The sequence below is a fragment of the Sus scrofa genome, chromosome 1 (assembly GCF_054392235.1).
Source record: "Sus scrofa isolate SSC_HxYL_T2T_F1_AM1 chromosome 1, Sscrofa_HxYL_maternal_Yorkshire_Landrace_v2.0, whole genome shotgun sequence".
Taxonomy (NCBI): domain Eukaryota; kingdom Metazoa; phylum Chordata; class Mammalia; order Artiodactyla; family Suidae; genus Sus; species Sus scrofa.
Window position 1 is genome coordinate 236,394,340 of NC_139383.1, and position 20,601 is coordinate 236,414,940.

Genomic DNA, 20,601 nt, shown 5'->3' on the forward strand with positions numbered 1-20,601 from the left:
CAACAGTGCAGGAGGGTTCCCTTTTCTCCACAGCCCCTCCAGCACTTGTTATTTGTGGATTTATTAATGATGGCCATTCTGACTGGTGTGAGGTGGTATCTCATGGTCGTTTTGATTTGCATTTCTCTTATAATCAGCGATGTTGAGCATTTTTTCATGTGTTTGTTGGCCATCTGTATATCTTCTTTGGAGAAATGTCTACCCAGGGCTTTTGCCCATTTTTCCATTGATTGATTGGTTTTTTTGCTGTTGAGTTGTATAAGTTGCTTGTATATTCTAGAGATTAAGCCCTTGTCAGTTGCATCATTTGAAACTATTTTCTCCCATTCTGTAAGTTGTCTTTTTGTTTTCTTTTGGGTTTCCTTTGCTGTGCAAAAGCTTTTCAGTTTGATGAGGTCCCATGGGTTTATTTTTGCTCTAATTTCTATTGCTTTGGGAGACTGACCTGAGAAAATATTCATGATGTTGATGTCAGAGAGTGTTTTGCCTATGTTTTCTTCTAGGAGTTTGATGGTGTCCTGTCGTATATTTAAGTCTTTCAGCCATTTGGAGTTTATTTTTGTGCATGGTGTGAGGGTGTGTTCTAGTTTCATTGCTTTGCATACAGCTGTCCAGGTTTCCCAGCAATGCTTGCTGAATAGACTTTCCTTTTCCCATTTGATGTTCTTGCCTCCCTTGTCAAAGATTAATTGACCATAGGTGTCAGGGTTAATTTCCAGATTCTCTATTCTGTTCCATTGGTCTGTCTGTCTGTTTTGATACCAGTACCACACTGTTTTGATGACTGTGGCTTTGTAGTATTTCTTGAAGTCTGGGAGAGTGATGCCTCCTGCTTGGTTTTTGTTTCTCAGGATTGCTTTGGCGATTCTCGGTCTTTTGTGGTTCCATATAAATGTTTGGATTGTTTGTTCTAGTTCTGTGAAAAATGTCATGGGTAATTTGATAGGGATTGCATTGAATCTGTAGATTGCTTTGGGTAGGATGGCCATTTTCACAATATTGATTTTTCCAATCCAGGAACATGGAATATCTTTCCATTTTTTTACATCTTCTTTGATTTCTTTGATTAAGGTTTTATAGTTCTCGGCATATAGGTCCTTTACCTCTTTGGTTAGGTGTATTCCGAGGTATTTGATTTTGTGAGGTACAATTTTAAAAGGTATCATATTTTTGTATTCCTTTTCTAATGCTTCATTGCTGGTATACAGAAATGCAACTGACTTCTGAATGTTAATCTTATATCCTGCCACTTTGCTGAATTTATTAATCAGTTCAAGGAGTTTTGGGGTTGAGTCCTTAGGGTTTTCTAGGTATAGAATCATGTCATCTGCATACAGTGACAGTTTGATCTCTTCTCTTCCTATATGGATGCCTTTGATTTCTTTTGTTTGTCTAATTGCTGTGGCTAAGACTTCCAAAACTATGTTGAAGAGCAGTGGTGAGAGTGGGCATCCCTGTCTTGTTCCAGATTTGAGTGAGAAGGCTTTCAGTTTTTCCCCATTGAGGATTATATTTGCTGTGGGTTTATCATAAATGGCTTTGATTATATTCAGGAATGTTCCCTCTATACCCACTTTGGCGAGGGTCTTGATCATGAATGGATGTTGAACTTTGTCAAATGCTTTTTCTGCATCTATTGAGATGATCATATGATTTTTGACTTTTTTTTTGTTAATGTGGTGTATGATGTTGATTGATTTGCGTATGTTGAACCATCCTTGTGAACCTGGGATGAACCCAACCTGGTCATGGTGTATAATTTTTTTGATATGTTGTTGGATTCGGTTGGCTAAGATTTTGTTGAGAATTTTTGCATCTATATTCATCAATGATATTGGGCGATAGTTTTCTTTTTTGGTGGTATCTCTGCCTGGTTTTGGAATGAGGGTGATGGTGGCCTCATAGAATGTCTTTGGGAGTATTCCTTCTTCTTCAACCTTTTGAAAGAGTTTAAGGAGGATGGGCACCAATTCCTCTTTATATGTTTGATAGAATTCACCTGTGAAGCCATCTGGTCCTGGGCTTTTATTTGTAGGGAGTGATTTTATGACCTCTTCAATTTCATTTCTGGTGATTGGTCTGTTCAGTTGGTCTGTTTCTGCTTGATTCAGTTTTGGCAGGCTGTAAGATTCTAGAAAATTGTCCATTTCTTCCAGATTGTCAAACTTATTGCCATATAGTTGTTCATAGTATTCTCTTATGGTTTTTTGTATTTCTGCTGTATCCGTTGTGATTTCTCCTTTTTCATTTATAATTTTGGTGATTTGGGTTCTTTCTCTCCTCTTTTTAGTGAGTCTGGCCAGGGGTTTATCAATTTTGTTCACCTTTTCAAAGAACCAGCTCTTGGTTTTATTAATTTTCTCTATTGTTTTTTGAGTCTCTATTTTATTGATTTCTTCTTTGATCTTTACAATTTCCTTCCTTCTGCTGACTTTAGGACTTCTTTGTTCTTCTTTTTCTAATTCATTTAGGTGGAGGGTTAAGTTGTCAATTTGGGATCTTTCTTCTTTTTTGAGAAAGGCCTGTATTGCTATAAATTTCCCTCTGAGCACTGCTTTCGCAGCATCCCATAGATTTTGAGAGGTTGTGTCTTCATTATCATTTGTTTCAAGATAGTTTTTAATTTCCTTCTTGATTTCCTCATTGACCCATTGGTTTTTTAGTAGCATGTTGTTTAGTCTCCATGGAGTAGGTTTTTTCTCTTTCCTTTTCCCATGGTTGATTTCTAATTTCATGGCATTGTGGTCAGAGAAGATACTTGAGATAATTTCTATGCTCCTAAATTTATTGAGATTCGCTTTATGTCCCAATATGTGGTCGATTCTTGAGAATGTTCCATGAGCATTTGAGAAGAATGTGTATTCTGATTTTTTTGGATGTAGTGTCCTGAAGATATCAATTAAGTCTAACTTTTCTATTGTTTCCTTTAGGATCTCTGTTGCTTTATTGGTTTTCTGTCTAGAGGATCTGTCCATTGATGTGAGGGGGGTATTTAGGTCTCCTACTATGATTGTATTCTCATCAATATCTCCCTTTATGTCTGTTAATATTTGTTGTATGTATCTGGGTGCTCCTATGTTTGGGGCATATATGTTGATGATAGTAACATCCTCTCCTTGGATGGATCCCTTAATCATTAAATAGTGTCCTTCTTTGTCTTTCTTTATGTCTTTTGTTTTAAAGTCTATTTTGTCTGATATGAGCGTTGCAACTCCTGCTTTTCTGTCATGTCTATTGGCATGAAATACTTTTCCCCAGCCTTTCACTTTCAATGTATATGTATCTTTTGTCCTAAGGTGAGTTTCTTGTAGGCAGCATATTGAAGGTTTTTGCCTTTTTATCCACTCAGCCATTCTGTGTCTTTTGATTGGGGCATTCAGTCCATTGACATTTAAGGTGATAATTGATAGATGATTATTTATTGCCATTTGATCCTCGTGTTCCAGTTGATTTTATGGTTCTCCATTCTTCCTTTCTTTTTTTTTTTTTTTTTTTTTGGTTGGATGGTCTCCTGTTATTATCTGCTTGAGTGTATTTTTTTTTTTTCATTTTTTGCAAATGCAATATTTGCTTTTGGCTTGTGGTTGCCCTGTTTTTTAAGTATGCTAACCCCTTCCCATAATTGTGTGTTTTAGCCTGATGGTCCTGTAAGTTCAAACACTTCATTATTATATTAAAATTAAGAAGAGAGACATACATACAAACAAAAAGGATTATTTACCTCCTAACATCCCTTGCCCACATTTTATGGTTTTGATGACTCTTTTATTTTTTTCTTTTTAATTTTATTTTGTTTGAAGCATGTTCATGATTAAATCTGTATGCTGGCTTATTTGAGTGACTGCTCTCTGATTGTATCTTCCTCAGTCCTAGTTCTTCCTCTTCTTCTTCTTCTTTTTTTTTTTTTCTTTTCTTTTTTCTTCCCTTTCCTTCCTTTCTTTTTGGTTTAGAGAAGCCCTTTCAATATTTCCTTTAACCTGGGTTTTGTGTTGCTGTATTCTTTAAGTTTTTGTTTGTTGGGAAAAATTTTTATTTCCCCTTCTATTTTAAATGATATTCTTGCTGGATAAAGTATTCTAGGTTGCATATTTTTTCCTTTGAGCACTTTAAATATCTCTTGCCATTCCCTCCTGGCCTGTAGTGTTTCTGTAGAGAAATCAGCTGATATTCTTATGGGGGTTCCCTTGTAGGTAACATTCTGTTTTTCTCTTGCTGCCTTTAGGATCCTCTCTTTATCACTAACTTTTGCCATTTTTATTATGATGTGTCTTGGTGTGGGTCTGTTTGGGTTCAGTTTGTTTGGGGCCCTCTGTGCTTCTTGTATCTTGAATCCAGTATCCTTTAGATTTGGGAAGTTTCCAGCGATAATTTCTTCAAATATATTTTCCATTCCCTTATCTTTTTCTACTCCTTCTGGAATTCCTATTATGCGTAGATTGGCCCGTTTTATATTATCCCATAGGTCTCTTATATTGCTTTCCAGTTTTTTGATTCGGTTTTCTGTCTGTTGACCAGATTGAGTGATTTCCATTATTCTATCTTCCATATCACTGATTCGTTCTTCTGCATTATTCATTCTGGTTTTTACTGCCCCTAGTTCAGTTTGCATCTCTGCAAATGAATGTTCTAGTTTTTCTTGGCTCCTCCTTATATTTTCTAGCTCCTTTCTGAGGGTATCTGCATTGCTGTTCATATCTTCTCTTAATTCCTTCAGTATTTTCACTATTTCTCTTTTGAACTCCATGTCTGTCAGACTGCAGAGATCAGTTTCATTGTTGACTGTTTTAGGTGAGTTCTCCTGTTGGTTTGACTGGGGGTGGTTTCTCAGCTTCTTCATCTTGCTTGTTGTCTTCTTTCTCCTGAGGGAGTTGTACTCTCCGTTATCGGGTAGTGTTTGCCTTGTCACTGCCCTGGAATATTTCCTGAGGGCTGTCGTTGTTGGTCAATCTTTTTTTGAGGCAGTGTGGCTTTTCTGGAGTGTTGATGGGACTAACAGTGTTTCTTTGAAGCAAAGGAGGACTTCCTGAGGGCAGACAGGACTGGGAGGTCCACCCCACGATGGTAGCAGATTTCACTTGGTTCTCAGCACCCCCTGGGGTCTTGGGCGGGTAGCAGGGCCCTTGGAGACTCAAGAGGTTCCTCCCCAGGGCAGCCCGACTCAGAAAGACCGTCTGAGATCTTTTCCCGATTCCGCCAGGCTTGTTGCAGCTTTTCTGGGCTGCAGGGGGTCCTGCCTGGAGCTGGCAGTCCTATGCAGCTGGTCCACTAGGTCTCAGCACCCCTTGGGGTCTTGGGCGGGTAGCAGGGCCCTTGGAGACTCAAGAGGCTCCTCCCCAGGGCAGCCCGATTCAGAAAGACCGTTTGAGATCTTTTCCCGATTCGGCCAGGCTTGTTGCAGCTTTTCTGGGCTGCAGGGGGTCCTGCCTGGAGCTGGCAGTCCTATGCAGCTGGTCCACTAGGTATCAGCACCCCCTGGGGTCTTGGGCGGGTAGCAGGGCCCTTGGAGGCTCAAGAGGCTCCTCCCCAGGACAGCCCGACTCAGAAAGACCGTCTGAGATCTTTTCCCGATTCCGCCAGGCTTGTTGCAGCTTTTCTGGGCTGCAGGGGGTCCTGCCTGGAGCTGGCAGTCCTATGCAGCTGGTCCACTAGGTCTCAGCACCCCCTGGGGTCTTGGGCGGGTAGCAGGGCCCTTGGAGACTCAAGAGGCTCCTCCCCAGGACAGCCTGACTCAGAAAGACCGTCTGAGATCTTTTCCCGATTCCGCCAGGCTTGTTGCAGCTTTTCTGGGCTGCAGGGGGTCCTGCCTGGAGCTGGCAGTCCTATGCAGCTGGTCCACTAGGTCTCAGCACCCCTTGGGGTCTTGGGCGGGTAGCAGGGCCCTTGGAGACTCAAGAGGCTCCTCCCCAGGACAGCCCGACTCAGAGAGACCGTCTGAGATCTTTTCCCAATTCGGCCAGGCTTGTTGCAGCTTTTCTGGGCTGCAGGGGGTCCTGCCTGGAGCTGGCAGTCCTATGCAGCTGGTCCACTAGGTCTTAGCACCCCCTGGGGTCTTGGGCGTGTAGCAAGGCCCTTGGAGACTCAAGAGGCTCCTCCCCGGGGGAGCCCGTCTCAGAAAAACCGTCGGAGAATTAGGTCGATCTATTCACGGCCTGGCTAGGCTTGTTCTAGCTTTTCTGGGCTGCAGGCCTTTTCTAGGGGCCTGGTGGTGTTTGGTGCTGCTCTGTGGAAGTGTAGCCCCTCCAAAGGGCAAGCAGGCCTGTGCAGGGAGAGCCCCTGCGGTGGTAGGCTTCAGGCAATTGTTGAGGCCAGCCCTCCTGGATGGCAGGCAGCCCCAGGTTCGGCGAGAGCGTAGGGGGTGGCGGGGGTGGGGGGAGGGAATGCACTGGGAAGCACAGCTTTCTGCTAGCTAGCGGGCCTGTAAGCTTGCTGTGGCGTGGGGGGTATTCTATGGGGACCCACCCCTTCTTCTCTCCCCTCCCCAGCACGGGCGCAGACCAGGCTCTTCTCCCAGGTTCCCTCTGAGGCGGCTTTCCACTTCCCCGCCCCTAGAGTATTGCTCCCTTCGTCTGCGACAGCTTTGTTTTCTAGTCTCCCAGGCAGTCTCTGCCCCGTCAAATGGTTTAGAGACCTCCCAAGCAGTTTCCGCTCTTCCCCGCCCCCCTAGCCCGGGGACTAATCTCTGGAGCCGAGGTCTCGGTGCCCAGCCCCCACCCAGGCGGCGCCCCCCGGCCCTTTCTTGGGGACTAACCTTCGGAGGCGAGGTCTCGGTGCCCAGCCCCAACCCAGGCGTCCCCCGGCCCCCTCTCGGGGACCAACCTTCAGAGCTGAGGTCTCGGTGCCCAGCCCCCACCCAGGCGTCCCCCGGCCCTTTCCCGGGGACTAACCTCTGGAGCCGAGGATTCGGTGCCCAGCCCCCACCCAGGCGTCTCAATTTTTGGTGACTGTGCCCGTAGTTCAGATGGTCCGTTGGGTTCTTGATCGTTTTTCCGTACTCCGACTTACTGCTACACTCTTCTCTGCATCTGGAGATTCCTCCCGTTCGTTTGATCTTTCCCCCGGTAGGAGACTTTCCAGGGTGCGGGATCCCTTTCTCCTCCGCAGTTCCCTTTCGGGAGCGCCCGTCCCGCTCGGATTCACCTTCTCTCACTCTCCTCTTTTCTCCCGTTCTGCCCAATAATGTCACGAACTTCTTGCCGTTATTGGAGTTTAGGTTCCTCTGCCAGCGATTGGTTGTTGTTCTGTGCGAGTCATTTCTTCTGTAGATGTGCTTTTTTTGTTGTGTTTGTGGGAGAGGGCGAGCGTGTCCCCCTACTCCTCCGCCATCTTGTCCTCCCAGGATTTTTTTTTTTAAGATTCATCTTGTTAGGGCTCTTTAAGAATTTTTAACTTTCTTTATTTTGGAGTCTGGGCAGGGTTTGATATTAGAATTTTTTTAATCTAATTCCACACAACTGTAGGGAAGGAAAAAGTTATCCTTGACTTTTTTAGGGTCCCTGGCTGGGCATGAAAAATAAACTGACAAAGATAGATTAACAAGAGAAAAGCATAAAAATTTATTTCATATACGTTTTACGTGACATGGGAATCTTCAAAGACACCAAGAAACAGACCTGAGTATTTTTCTAGGAGTGATGACAAGTGTGTGGTCCGGGAGGAACACGATAGGTAAAGGAGTGCAAGGTAAATGTCATGAATTGGGGGGAACTAGCAAGGTCTGTTTCTTCTTGGTTCCCTTTGTCTTCAGAGATGAAGATGCTCTTTTCCTCTAAGTTTAGGGCAGGCTCCTCTCATGTGAGAGTTTTTGACCCATTTCAGGGAACAAGGGTGGGGGCAAGATAAGAGTGACCTTCCTGCTTCTGCCATTTTCTCACACTCCTTCAGCTTAAAATATTTAGTATTCCAAGGTGCCATACTTTGGGTTAGTGTACCCTGAACCCTATTAAAACACAATAAAATCATATATGTATTTGCTGGGGTGTATATATGTGTATATGCGCATTTATTCAAATTTATCAAAATGGCCAGTGTCTACAGCTCTGATTTGCTCCCTAGCCTGTGACCCTCCATATGCCATGGGGGTGGCCCTAAAAAGCAAAAAAAAAAAAAAAAAAAAAAAAGAAAAGAAAAAGATCATCTGGCTGTCCTTTCTTCTCTCCTGATGCCCATGCCATTTCTTCATGGTCAGGATGTCCTCAAGGCTGGGGATAGAGCTCTTCCTCTAGATGAAACATTCTGTTTTTAGTACAGTGTTATTTTTTTCTTTTATTTGGCTACGCATACTGTACCTCAAGAAGAAAGGGAAGTGGCACTGCTGTTCTTGGAAGTGGTAACTTGCTCCTGAGTTATTTCCCGTAATATATGCTCATCACCAGTTGGTATGAAATGATTTTTGTTTTAGGTGAGGGGTTGGGGTGGTGACTGACCCTTGTGATGTGTCTCAAAAGCCCCTTATGTCATCTCAGGTTTTGTGGTGCCCTGGAGAAAGGAGAGTGAGGGGGCCAGGACTTCTTTTGCTTGCATATGGATTCTTATGGGCTCTTTCTTGACAACTGCAGGACTGTTAATTTCAAACTGTTTCCTGCAGAAGCACTCATTCTGCAAGTTGAAATATGGGACAGAATGGGGACAGGGTCCCAGAGTACTAAACCTCTTTCACCCTGCATAGCAACTTGTTTATGCCTTCTACATATTGGATTTCTGTGAATTTTTATAATACATCTACAGCTTAAAGAATTTGGAGAATCACTCACCTTGCCCAGTCCTTTTGAGAGATGAGAAAACAGAGGCCCAAAGCAAAGAATTGATTTGCTGTAAGACACATAACTAGGGTCAGAACTTGGTCTAGTATATTTAGCTTTTTAATTAAACTTTCAGCTTTCTATGAATGAACCATGCTTTTAATGGCCAATGAACTCTTTTCTTAAATGCCCAACACCAGAAGAGGTGGTGACCATGAATAGCTAGGCTCTTGACTCTCTTTAAGGAGTACGTTTTATTTTTATTCTTACTATAGTTTGGAATTTGAAAAGACATTGTCAAAAGAGCATTACATGGATTTGGGTTAGAACATTACATGTTCATATAATTGCATATTGATAGTTTCTTTGTCATAAATGTTACATAATAAAAATTGTTTTAAAAATAAAACATATATACAGTCTTCATTTTTTCTCTATGTGGTCCCTTACATAGGCAAGTTGAAACCACCCATATCATTTTGGGGCAGGAAGTATAATTTCTAATGGTACTTTACATTAAAAAATTGAAAATATTATTTCTTTTCTTGTAGAGCCATATAAGTGAAAATCGTGATGAAGTTAAAGCTGTGAAAAACTTATACCCTGGTTATAAAAACTACACAGATGTGTATGATAAAAATAATCTCCTGACAAATAAGGTAAGTTGCATATCATAATATAATCCATATGAAACAAGGCATTTTTATCTGAATTTAAAAATCTCAGTCGTAATCTTCAGACTTCTGTAACACGCATGCATTTCCCAAGGTAAAGTACAGAGTGTGCATATGCAAGTGTTCACAGCATTAAAAATGGGCCTAAAGTTTCACCCCTAATGAATACATCATTAAATTTATTAGTAAATAAATCTCAAAGTTTCTTGGAGGGTGGAATGTCATTTGGTCCAGGGACATTTGGTTAGTATCCATTAGAATGTAAATATACATTCCTTTGAGTAAGCAGATGTAGTTCTGAAAATCCATTCTATAAGGAATATGAATAGGGATGTTAATTATACTTGAAAGTTAAAAATGGCTATCAGTGGGGGATTGTTTATAGAACATACACAATTAGAATTTTATCCAACATTCACAAAGAATGAGGTGTACAGACTTACAAGCAAGAATGTTTGTATGGTATTGTTTGGGGTGTGTGTGTATATGTGTGGGTGCATGCCCACATAGAAAACACTGTCTGGCAGACACATGCTGAATATTAACAGTCATCATTCCTGAGAGAGAAAGAGGACTTTTACTTCTCAACATTCTGAAATTGCTTTTTAAAGGAGTGAGTGTGTATTACTTTTATCATTAGACAATTTTAAGTTAATTAAAATTAATGTGAGTGAGGAAAGACCTCATTATAGCAATATACCCCCTCCCCTTGGGCTTCAGTGAAATGTGTGAACTGCATGGAAAGTTTTAACTATTACAGAAAATAAATTCTTATGGAAAACATGAACAGAAATCTGAATATGACTGATCTGAAAGGTTAATACTCTGCATAATCTTGTTTATGATACCATAACTTTCATCCTCCTTTACATATATTTCCATATGATTAATAAATTAACTTTCAATTTACATGTTAATTTTATTTGCACAGAGGTTGGGAAAGTTTTAATAATAATTTTGTTGTCACTGAGCTATGCTCCCCCCAAAAAGAAAGCTATTTAAATGCAGGTTTTTTACTGAGGGAAAAAGAATTTGACAAAAGACTTAATTAGGAAAAGCCACAGATATTACAGGACTAAAATTAAGAGAGATCTCACATGTGTGCAGTGCCTACCTTCTTGGATGAGTTTAACCAACTAAATTAATGCTTATGTGACATTATGTTTCCTAATTTTTATGAAAATGTAAATACAGGTGATAAAATAAATATTATTTGGTTATATCCATCAAGATCATTGGTGCCTATATTTAACTAGGGACAGAAATAAAAATTCTTTCTAAGATTACTCCCACAGCTTCCATGTCCTGAGAAAGGAAGGCTTACTTTTAGAAAATTCTAATTAGAATAGGAACAAGCATACCCCTACCAGTTGCTCACCATGTGGACTTAGAAATGAAATTAACTTGGTTATTTTCTCAAGTGAAGATCAAGGGATCAGAGTACCTTCCAACTGGGTGGATATCCTCTGCTGTAGACCACCTGGACCAACCCTTTTTTATAGATTAAAAAAAAAAAGAAAAAAGTAAGATCCATAAATGTGTGAGATTTCTGTAATCCAGTGTTTTTACAAGCCTTCTTTTTGAGGTATAACTTGGTCACAATAATTTTATACATACAGGTAACCATAAATATTCTTGTTTCAATGCTAACAGGAAAGTCACAACTTCTACCTGCAGCTGTAGTAGCTTGCTATGAGTAAAGCTAACTTAAGTTTTTTTAAGTGGTAGACTCCACAGGGGATGCTTTTCTCTCCAGACTGTGATGGCTCATGGCTGCTACCTTTCTGAAGAAGAACTGGATATATTCAGGGAACGAGGAGCATCTATCTCACATTGTCCCAATTCTAACTTATCGTAAGTAGGCAATTATTGTTTGGAAGATTATGAACATTTGGTTTGCAAATTAGCAGCCGGACATCTTTGTTTTCTCAGTCATTCCTCCAGTATCTCTCTTCTGTAATTATGTTCAACTGAGATGTGGTCTAGATAGAAGGATGCTTACCTGTGCTGTGCTGGAGAGACAGAGCACTTAAAAGAGGTGTTTTTTTGTTTTTTTTTGTTTTTTTTTTGGCAGCGTATGCATTTGGAGAACACTATATCTCTTAACATTTCTGAGTTTTCACAAAACAGAATAGGACATACAACAGAAAGCGTTCAAAACCAATAGCATTAAGAACTTAGAGCTAATGACCAAAAAAGTGTTTCAGACTTCCACGTGTTGCAGAGAAAGGGTACTTGACCTCCCATCACTTTGTGCTACATAAACTAGTAGAAGTGTGCAAATTACCAGAAATGGTGCATTGCTATTAGAAGCCAACACACTTTAGTAAATGCCATGCTGCTGTATCTGATGAGATACCTGTTCACATAGGAGGGACCTTGTTCTATTGTAATTCCCCAGAATGCAAAAGCTTTATTTATAACTGATTCTTAACCCTTTGAAAAATTATAGATGCATTAAGTGAATCAGATGCAAGTTGTGGCCTGTATCTTCAGAAAAAAAAGCCCATAGACCTAAAAATGTTTTAGCTAATTTCAGGGAATTTATAGATTCCATAATTGCCAATCCATGGGCGCTAAGGTAAGAATTCATGTTCCAGGATTAAGAACAGGAAGGATCTCTCATTTCTGGTGTTAGCTGACCCAGAACAGAGCTAGAGGCAGGCTGGGATGGATCATTCATATATTCATTCAATAAATTTATTAGGTTCTGATAGATTTTCATTTTTTGAGGATTACTTTGTATCCTCTCTTGTTTTGGGTTCTTGCAGAAGCAGAACATGACATGAGGATTTTTGTACAAGTAGTTTATTTGGGAGGTGATCTCAGGAAGCACCTTCAGTGGGTGAGACAGAGAAGGGAAGACAGTCAGTAAAGAGCACATCATCAAGCAAGTTACCTCCATGGGCTTCTGGAACTTAATCCTCTGGAAAACTCATGGAGCCAGTGTACAAAGCAGACCTTAAAGACACTCTGCCCAAAAGGATAGGGAAGCTGAGGTAGTTATGTCCAAACTTAGCAGTTATTGGTGGAGGGCTACTGAGTGGTGGTGAAGGGGCACGAAGTCTCTGAAACTTTAGACCCTCCCCTGGCAAGAACAGAGCAGGCTCTAGCTGAGTGTGAGAGCCTCCAGGCAAAGAGTAGGATGTGTTGGCAGAAGTCTAGGGATTTTACAAATGAAAAAATTCTATGTCAGTGGCAGTATGGAAAATGCACAAGAGCCAAGGAAGTATATTTCTGCAGTGTTATGAGAGGTTCTAGAGGCTTCTACTTTTTAGGAATCAAGTGGCCACATATGACAGTGAATCTGGCTTAGGTACAAATTAGTGACCAAAATTATGGTCTAGTGACCAAAAAGCAGAAGGATTTAACATCTTGTGGCTTAGTTATACAAACATCTAAATCAAAACATGACCCAGCTTTGCAAATTAAAGTTTGAAGTTAAATTTCTTTATGGATATGTTTTGGTTTTAATGGTCATCACTATTCTTTCTCAAACAACTTTGAGACTTATTGCATGTGCATTGTGGCTTTGAAAATGACAGTTATGTGCCTCTTCAAGCAGACTGCTTTGAACTTTGCATCTTCTCAGACTTCTAAGGATCACTTTAGTTTTTCTTTTTCTCTTTAGAAAGGCTGTTTATTGAGCTCAGGGCCATGAGGTCTGGAATTCAGTCTAGGAACCATCTCTCCTTGTTGCTGTCCTCAGAAGCAGCATTTGAACCGTCAGGCCCTGACTGATAGCTTACACACCCTTTTCCACTTGGGCCCCTCCTTCTTGGATCTTGCAAGTCACTACTCATTCAGAGCAAGGAATGATTCCAGAAAGAGAGGAAAGACAATGCTTTATAATTTCTATTTCCTAGCATAGAAGGATGAGTTAGTTAAAAAAATTAAAGACCTATATATCTTATAACACTATATTGTATAATTGAAATCTGCCAAGAAAGTAGAACTTGTATATTCTCACCAAACCATCCCCCGCCAAAAGTTAAACATGTGAGGTGAGCCATGTGTTAGTTAACTGTATGTAAATCATATTGTACACTTTAAATATCTTACAGTTTTGTCATTTATACCTCAGTAAAGCTGGAAAAATATTAAAAATTTGTAAGTCTTTTAAACTAATTGCAAGATTTAATTTCTTCATTTATTTTTCCTTCCAAATAATTCCCTATTCTTCCTTCTAGTTCTTGCTGCATTACATACTCCTGATATTAATATTTGCCCAAGGATCCAAACTCCCTCATGACCTTTTTTTTTTCTTTTTTGGTCTTTTGTCTGGGATCAAACCCACATCCCCATGTATACTAGTCAAGTTCATTAACTGCTGAGCCATGACAGGAACTCCCTATGACCCTAGGATTCAGATGGTCTGATTTGACTGGTGTTCTGTGTGCTCGTATCAGCTTTAGAACTGAGATGATGGGAATCACGATTGTCACTGATACACCATCATTACTCTTAGTGTCCTTCTCTTGTTGGACCCATGTATGTCTCCTCATTCTGACTCTCTCCTCTCTCTGCAGGCTCAGCAGTGGCCTTCTCAATGTGCAAGAGGTCCTGAAACATGAAGTGAAGATAGGACTGGGTACAGGTTAGTAGTCTGCTGTTAAAAGCCCTAGCAAAGTGGTTGATGAAGTGCATACCTTTCCAGTGTGTCTAATTTTCAAGTATTGGTTTTATGATTTAAAAAGTTTAGTTTTATTTTCTGGTAGTCATATCTTGAGCTGATAAAATAGTGAGGTTGGAAACAGTAAGAAACTGTATACAAAGGGAAAAGTTTTGATGACAGTAACCTCTGGAAAGCCATTATCCATGTTTACTATTCAGACATGGGGCTATAAAGGATAAGTCCAAAAGTGTTTTAGAGATACTTTTTAAAAAGTCTTTTTTTTCCTTTGGTTTTATCCTTCTGGCTAAAGTTCAATGATTTGGATTTGTATGTTTTTAGCTTTCAATAACTGTATCACAAATGCTGTCTTGAAAGAAAATTATTTGATCTTGCCAAGAGTGAGCACAAATTCAGCCTATTCCAGCATGGAGAACTCTGAGATATGTTAAAAACTTGCTTTGCTTTTAAGTAGTTTTTAGCAAAATGAGATTCTAATTCCCACAGGCAGTCTGGTTTGCTAGGCTGAAGGACATTCTAGGTGGCTGATGAATTAGAGATGTCTCCTTTTTTTCACAGTATATTCAAATTGTTTTTCCTTAATGTGTACAGTGCTGCTCACTTTGGAAGTGTGAGTCAGATGCAAATGTCTAGGCATCCCTGTGAACCTTCTTTCATCACTGTGTGTGAATAACTAAAAATTTTAAAAAATGGCTGTGGTGCACAAGGTCTTATTTTTCAATCTTGATGCATCTGTCTTCTTGATATGTAAGAGCACCAGGATGTTTGCATATTGACAATAATGGTATTCATCATTCTCTGTAATAACACAAGTCTCAGTTAATTTTCATAACAACCAGTATTGTTAAGACATACAATAATAAAAAATGATTTATTTATATTTATAAATGGGCTAGATTAGAAGTTTTCTTCAATTTTACATGAATCAAAGGAATTAAGATTTCTAAAATTTTGAATTTAAGCCTTAAATCACTGAGATTGTGTAATATTTGGATATAGTCACAAGTATTAAGGGAGGAAATTAGTTATTTTACCTTCACAGAAAAGCTTTAATGGATAAGAAAAAGTGGCCAGGGGTTTTGTTATGCACTATAGTCCCTTAATGGAAAATTTAGAAGACATGAAAAAATCAGATGTATTTCTTTCAAAATTTCTAGGATTTTGGTTTCCATGATGTAAATTTATCACATGACTTCCAGTTCTTGATTTTGGGTTTCATAGCTATGGTCTAAAATGATTAGATAAAGCTCTATCACATATTAGCTATAAGACCTGGAGCAACTTACTTTAATTTTCCAAGGCTTTATTTCCTAATACCTATAACAAGAACAACAACAATTGGAAAAAATGTATCTTACAAGATTGTTTTGAGGCCTAAATGAAAGAAAATGTGTATGAGGTGGTTAGCATGTACCTTTGACATGGCACTAGTCAATAAAGATTGTCTTAAAGTAGCCAGAGTAGACCATTTCTAGGTAGAGAGACAAGATGGCAAAGTAGAGGGACTTGCGTTCACTTCCTCTTATAAAAACACCAAAATTACAACTAACTGCTCAATAATCATCAAAAAAATTGACTGGAAACTACTGAAAAAGATATCCTACATGCAAAGACAAAGAAGAAGCCACAGTGAGAAGGGTAGGAGGGGCACTTATAGCTGCCTAGTGGGTAACCCATAGACCGGAAAATAACTATATGAAATAGGATCTCCAAAGCAGTTAGAGTTCTGAATTCCATGTCAGTTTCCCTAGCCCAGGGGTTATAGCATTGAGAGGTGGATTCTGCTGGAGTACTTGGTCTTGAAGGCAAATGGGGCTTGAGTCCACAGGACTGGGGAAAAAGAGACTCCACTCTTTTGAGGGTGCACACAGGGTTTTATGTGCACTGGGTCCCAGGCAAAGTAGGGACTCTATAAAAATCTGGATCAAACCTACCTGTGGGTCTTGGAGGGTCCCCTGGGAAAGCAGGGTCAGCTGTGGCTCACTGTGGGGGCAGGACATTGGCAACAGAGAGCCCAAGGAATAATCAATGGTGTCAGCTTCTCTGGAGGCCACTATTTTGGAAAAATATGGCCCCACCCATCAGGGCCTAGAAACCCCAGGCCAAACACCAAACAGAGTAGGAACACAGCCCCACCCACCAGCAAACAGGCTGCCTATGGTCCTCCTAGGAAGAAAGCTACCTCTAGTCACACCCAGAGACAAAGCCCCATCCAGGAGAGAGACAAGACTCAGCTCCACCTATCAGTGGGCAGGCACCAATCTCTCCCATCAGGAAGTGTGCAACAAGCCCCTGTATCAAATTCATCCACAGGGGGGCAAATAACAGAAGCAAAAATGGCTACAACCATGTAGCCTGCAAAAAGGAAACCACACAGAAAACTAGACAAAATGAAAAGGCAGAGAAATAAGTCAGATGAATGAACATGACAAAATTTCAGAAGAACAGCTAAGTGAAGTAGAGATAAGCAATCTACATGAAAAAGACTTTAGAGTAATGATAGTAAGGATGATTCAAGATCTCAGATAAAAAGAACTAGAAGCAAAGATTGATAAATTACAAGAAACACTTAATAAAGAAATAGAAGATTTAAAGAATAAACAAGCAGGAGTTCCCATAATGGCACAGCAGAAACAAATCCAACTAGGAACCATGAGGTTGTGGGTTTGATCCCTCGTCTCACTCAGTGAGTTAAGGATCTGGCATTGCCATTAGCTGTGGTGTAGCTCCAAGACACAACTTGAATCCTGTGTTGTTGTGGCTGTGGTGTAGGGCAGTAGCTGTAGCTCCAACTGGACCCCTAGCCTGGGAACCTCCATGTGCTGCAGGTGTGGCCCTGAGAAGCAAAAAAAAAAAAAAAAAAAAAAAAGGCTAAAGAATGAACAAGATGAAAACACAATAACTGAAATGAAAAATTCACTTGAAGGAACCAATAGTAGATTACAGGAGGCAGAAGAATGAATAAGCAAGGTAGAAGACAGACTGATGGGAATCACTGACATGGAACACAATAAAGAAAAAAAAATGAAAAGAAATGAGAACAGTCTAAGAGGACTCTGAGACAACTTTAAACACACCAACATCTGCATAATAGGGGTGCCAGAAATAAAAGTGAGAGAGAAAGGGCTGGAGAAAATATTTGAAGAGATAATAGCTGAAAACTTCCCTTAGATGGGAAAAGAATCACTCACTAAAACCCATGAAGTACAAAATACCATATAGAATAAACCCAAGGAGGTACACCCCAAGGCACAAACTGACAAAAATTAAAGGCAAAGAAAAAATGTTTAAAGCAGCTAGGGAAAAGCAAGAAATAACATGGGGACCCCAGTAGGGTTATCAGCTGATTTTTCAGCAGTAACCCTGCAGACTGGAAGGGAGTGGCATGATATACTTAAAGTGATAAAAGGAAAAAAACCTCCAGTGAGAATACTCTACACAGGAAGGCTCTCATTAGATCTAAAGGAGAAACCAAAAGCTAAAAGAATTTCTCACCACCAAACCAGCTTTACAACAAATACTAAAGGAACTTCTCTAGGTAGAAAGGAAAGGGACACAACTGGAAAGAAGAAAACTACAAATGAGGAGGCTCACAGGAAAAGGCAAACATATAATAAAGATAGGAAACCATCCACACACAAATATGATACAAAAACCAACAATCATGAGAAGAGGAAGGTACAAATGCAGGATACTAGAGGTGCATTTGCAATTAAGAAACTGGCAGCTTAAAACAATCATGCACACACACACACACACACGCACACGCACACGCACACACACACACACCTCATGGTAACCACAAACCAAAAATCTATGGTAGATAACAGACAAATAAGAAAAAGCAAGACAAACACAATACTAAAGATAGTCATCAAACCACAAGAGAACAAAAGAAGAAAAGCAAACAAAACACATCCAAAACTATTAATGAGAGGGCAATAAAAACATACATATCGATAATTGCCTTAAATGTTAATAGACTAGATGATCCAACCAAAAGACATAGACTGGCTGAATGAATACAAAAGCAAGATACACACACACACACACACACACACATATCTGTATATGCTGTCTACAAGAGACCCACTTCGGTTCTAGGGACACATACACACTGAAAGTGAGAGGATGGAAGAAGATATTCCATGCAAATAAAAAGAAAGTTGTAGTAGCAATACTAAGACAAAATAAAGATGGTAACAAGAGACAAAGAAAAACTTTACCTAATGATCATAGGAACACCTCATTATGTAAGGCAACTACTGAGAGCCAGAAAAGGAGAAATCAACAGAAACACAATAAGGAGTGTGGAAATAACACCCCACTTATAGCAGTGGACAGATTATCTATATAGAAAATCATATGGAAACACAGGCCTTAAACAATGCATTAGACCAGATGGACTTAATAGATATTTATAGATTATTCCATCCAAAAGCAGCAGAATACACATTCATCTTGAGTGCACACAAAACATTCTCTAGGACAGATCACATTCTTGGCCACAAATCAAGCCTCAGTAAATTTTTGAAAATTGAAATCAGATCAAGCATCTTTTCTGATGATAACACAATAAGGCTAGAAAGCAACTACAAAAAATTGCAAAAAAACACAAACACATGCAGACTAAACAATATGCTACTAAACAACCAAAGGGTTACTGAAGAAATCAAAGAAGAAATCAAGCAGTATCTAGAAACAAATGAAAAACACCCACAACAATTCAAAACCTATGATATGCAAAAGCAGTTCTAAGAGGGAAGAGTATAGCACTACAAGCCTACCTCAGGAAACAAGAAAAATCTCAAAGAAACAACATAAACTTACAGCTAAAGCAACTAGAAAAAGAAAAACAAAACCCAAAGTTAATAGAAGGAAAGATATCATAAAGATCAGAGCAGAAATAAATGAAATAGAAACAAAACAATAGAAAAGATCATTGAAACTAAAAACTGGTTCTGTGAAAAGATCAACAAAATTAATAAACCACTAGCCAGTCTCATCAAGAAAAAAAGGGAGAGGACTAAATCGATAAAATTAGAAACGAAAAAGAAGTTACACCTGACTCCATGAAAATACAAAGGATCATAAAAGACTACTGCATGCAGCTATAGGACAATAAAAGGAAAACCTGGAATAAACAAAGTCTTTGAAAGGTACAATCTTTCAACTGAACCATGAAGAAATAGAAAATATGAACAGACCAATAACAGCTCTGATTTAAAAATTTCAAACATCAAAACTCCAGGACCAGATGGCTTCACAGGCAAATTCTATCAAAAATTTAGAGAAGAATTAACACCTATCCTTCTGAAAATATTCTAAAAATTGCAGACAAAGGAAATTCAACATTCGTGATTAAAAAAAAAAAAAACCCTCCAGAATGTGGGCAAAGAGGGTTGCTCACTTACCTTAATATAATAAAGGACATATATGACAAACTCACAGCTATCATCATTCTCAATGGTGAAAAACTGAAAGAATTTCTGCTGATATCAGGAAAAGGACAAGGCCGTTCTCTCTCAGCACTCTTATTCAATATAGTTTTTGATGTCTTAGCCATGGCAATCAGAGAAGAAAACAGAAATTAAGTGAATCCAAAATGGAAAAGAAGTAAAACTATCACTGTTTGCATATGACATGATACCATACCTAGCAAATCCTAAAGATGCAAGCAAAAAACTGTTAGAGCTCATAAATGAATTTGGTAAAGATGCAGGATTCAAAATTAATACACATAAATCTCACATTTCTATACACCAGCAATGAAAATCAGAGAAATTAAGGAAACAACCACATTCACTATCACATTAAAAAGAATAAAATCTCTAGGAATAAACCTACCTAAGGTGGCAAAGGACCTGTACTCTTAAAACTATAAGACCCTGTTGAAAGAAATCAAAGATGACATAAACAGTTGGAAAGATATACTGTGTTCTTGGACTGGAAGAATCAACATTGTTAAAATGATTATACTACCCAAGGAAATCTACAGAGTCAGTGCAATCTCTCTCAAATTACCAATGGCATTTTTCACAGAACTATAGAAAATATTTTAAATTTGTATGGAAACACAAAAGAACTCAATAGCCAAAGAAATTCTGAAAAAGATAAATAGAGTGGAGGAATCAGGTTCCCTAACTTCAGACTATGCTACAAAGCTACAGTCACATACAAAGTATGGTACTAGCAAAAAAACAGAAATATAGATCAGTGGAACAGGGCAGAAAGTCCAGAAATTCACCTACACACTCACAGTTAATTAATATATGATAAAGGATACAAGAATATACAGTGGAAAAAAGTCCTTTCAATGACTGGTGCCAGGAAAACTGGACAGCTATATGTAAAAGAATGAAATTAAAACATTTCTCTAACACTATACACAAAAAACAAACTCAAAGTGGATTAAAGACCTAAGTGTAAGATCAGATGCAGTAAAACTCTTAGAGGTAAACATAAGCAGAGAGTACTCTTTGACAAACCTAGGCAATATCTTCTCAGACCCACCTCCTAGAACAATGAACATTAAAATGAGAATAAACAAATGGGA

The 20,601-nt window shown here is 39.3% G+C and overlaps 1 protein-coding gene across 3 annotated transcripts in view; it reads left to right on the plus strand.

The window, feature by feature from the left end:
- The window catches only part of GDA (guanine deaminase), a 172,528-nt gene that overhangs the window by 112,292 nt on the left and 39,635 nt on the right, over positions 1-20,601 (plus strand). For all 3 annotated transcript variants that reach the window (XM_021064839.2, XM_084987862.1, XM_084987860.1), the window contains exons 8-10: positions 9,290-9,397; positions 11,169-11,266; positions 13,942-14,009. In XM_021064839.2, coding sequence (XP_020920498.1) covers positions 9,290-9,397; positions 11,169-11,266; positions 13,942-14,009 — 274 coding nt within the window. The remainder of the gene's footprint in view (positions 1-9,289; positions 9,398-11,168; positions 11,267-13,941; positions 14,010-20,601) is intronic.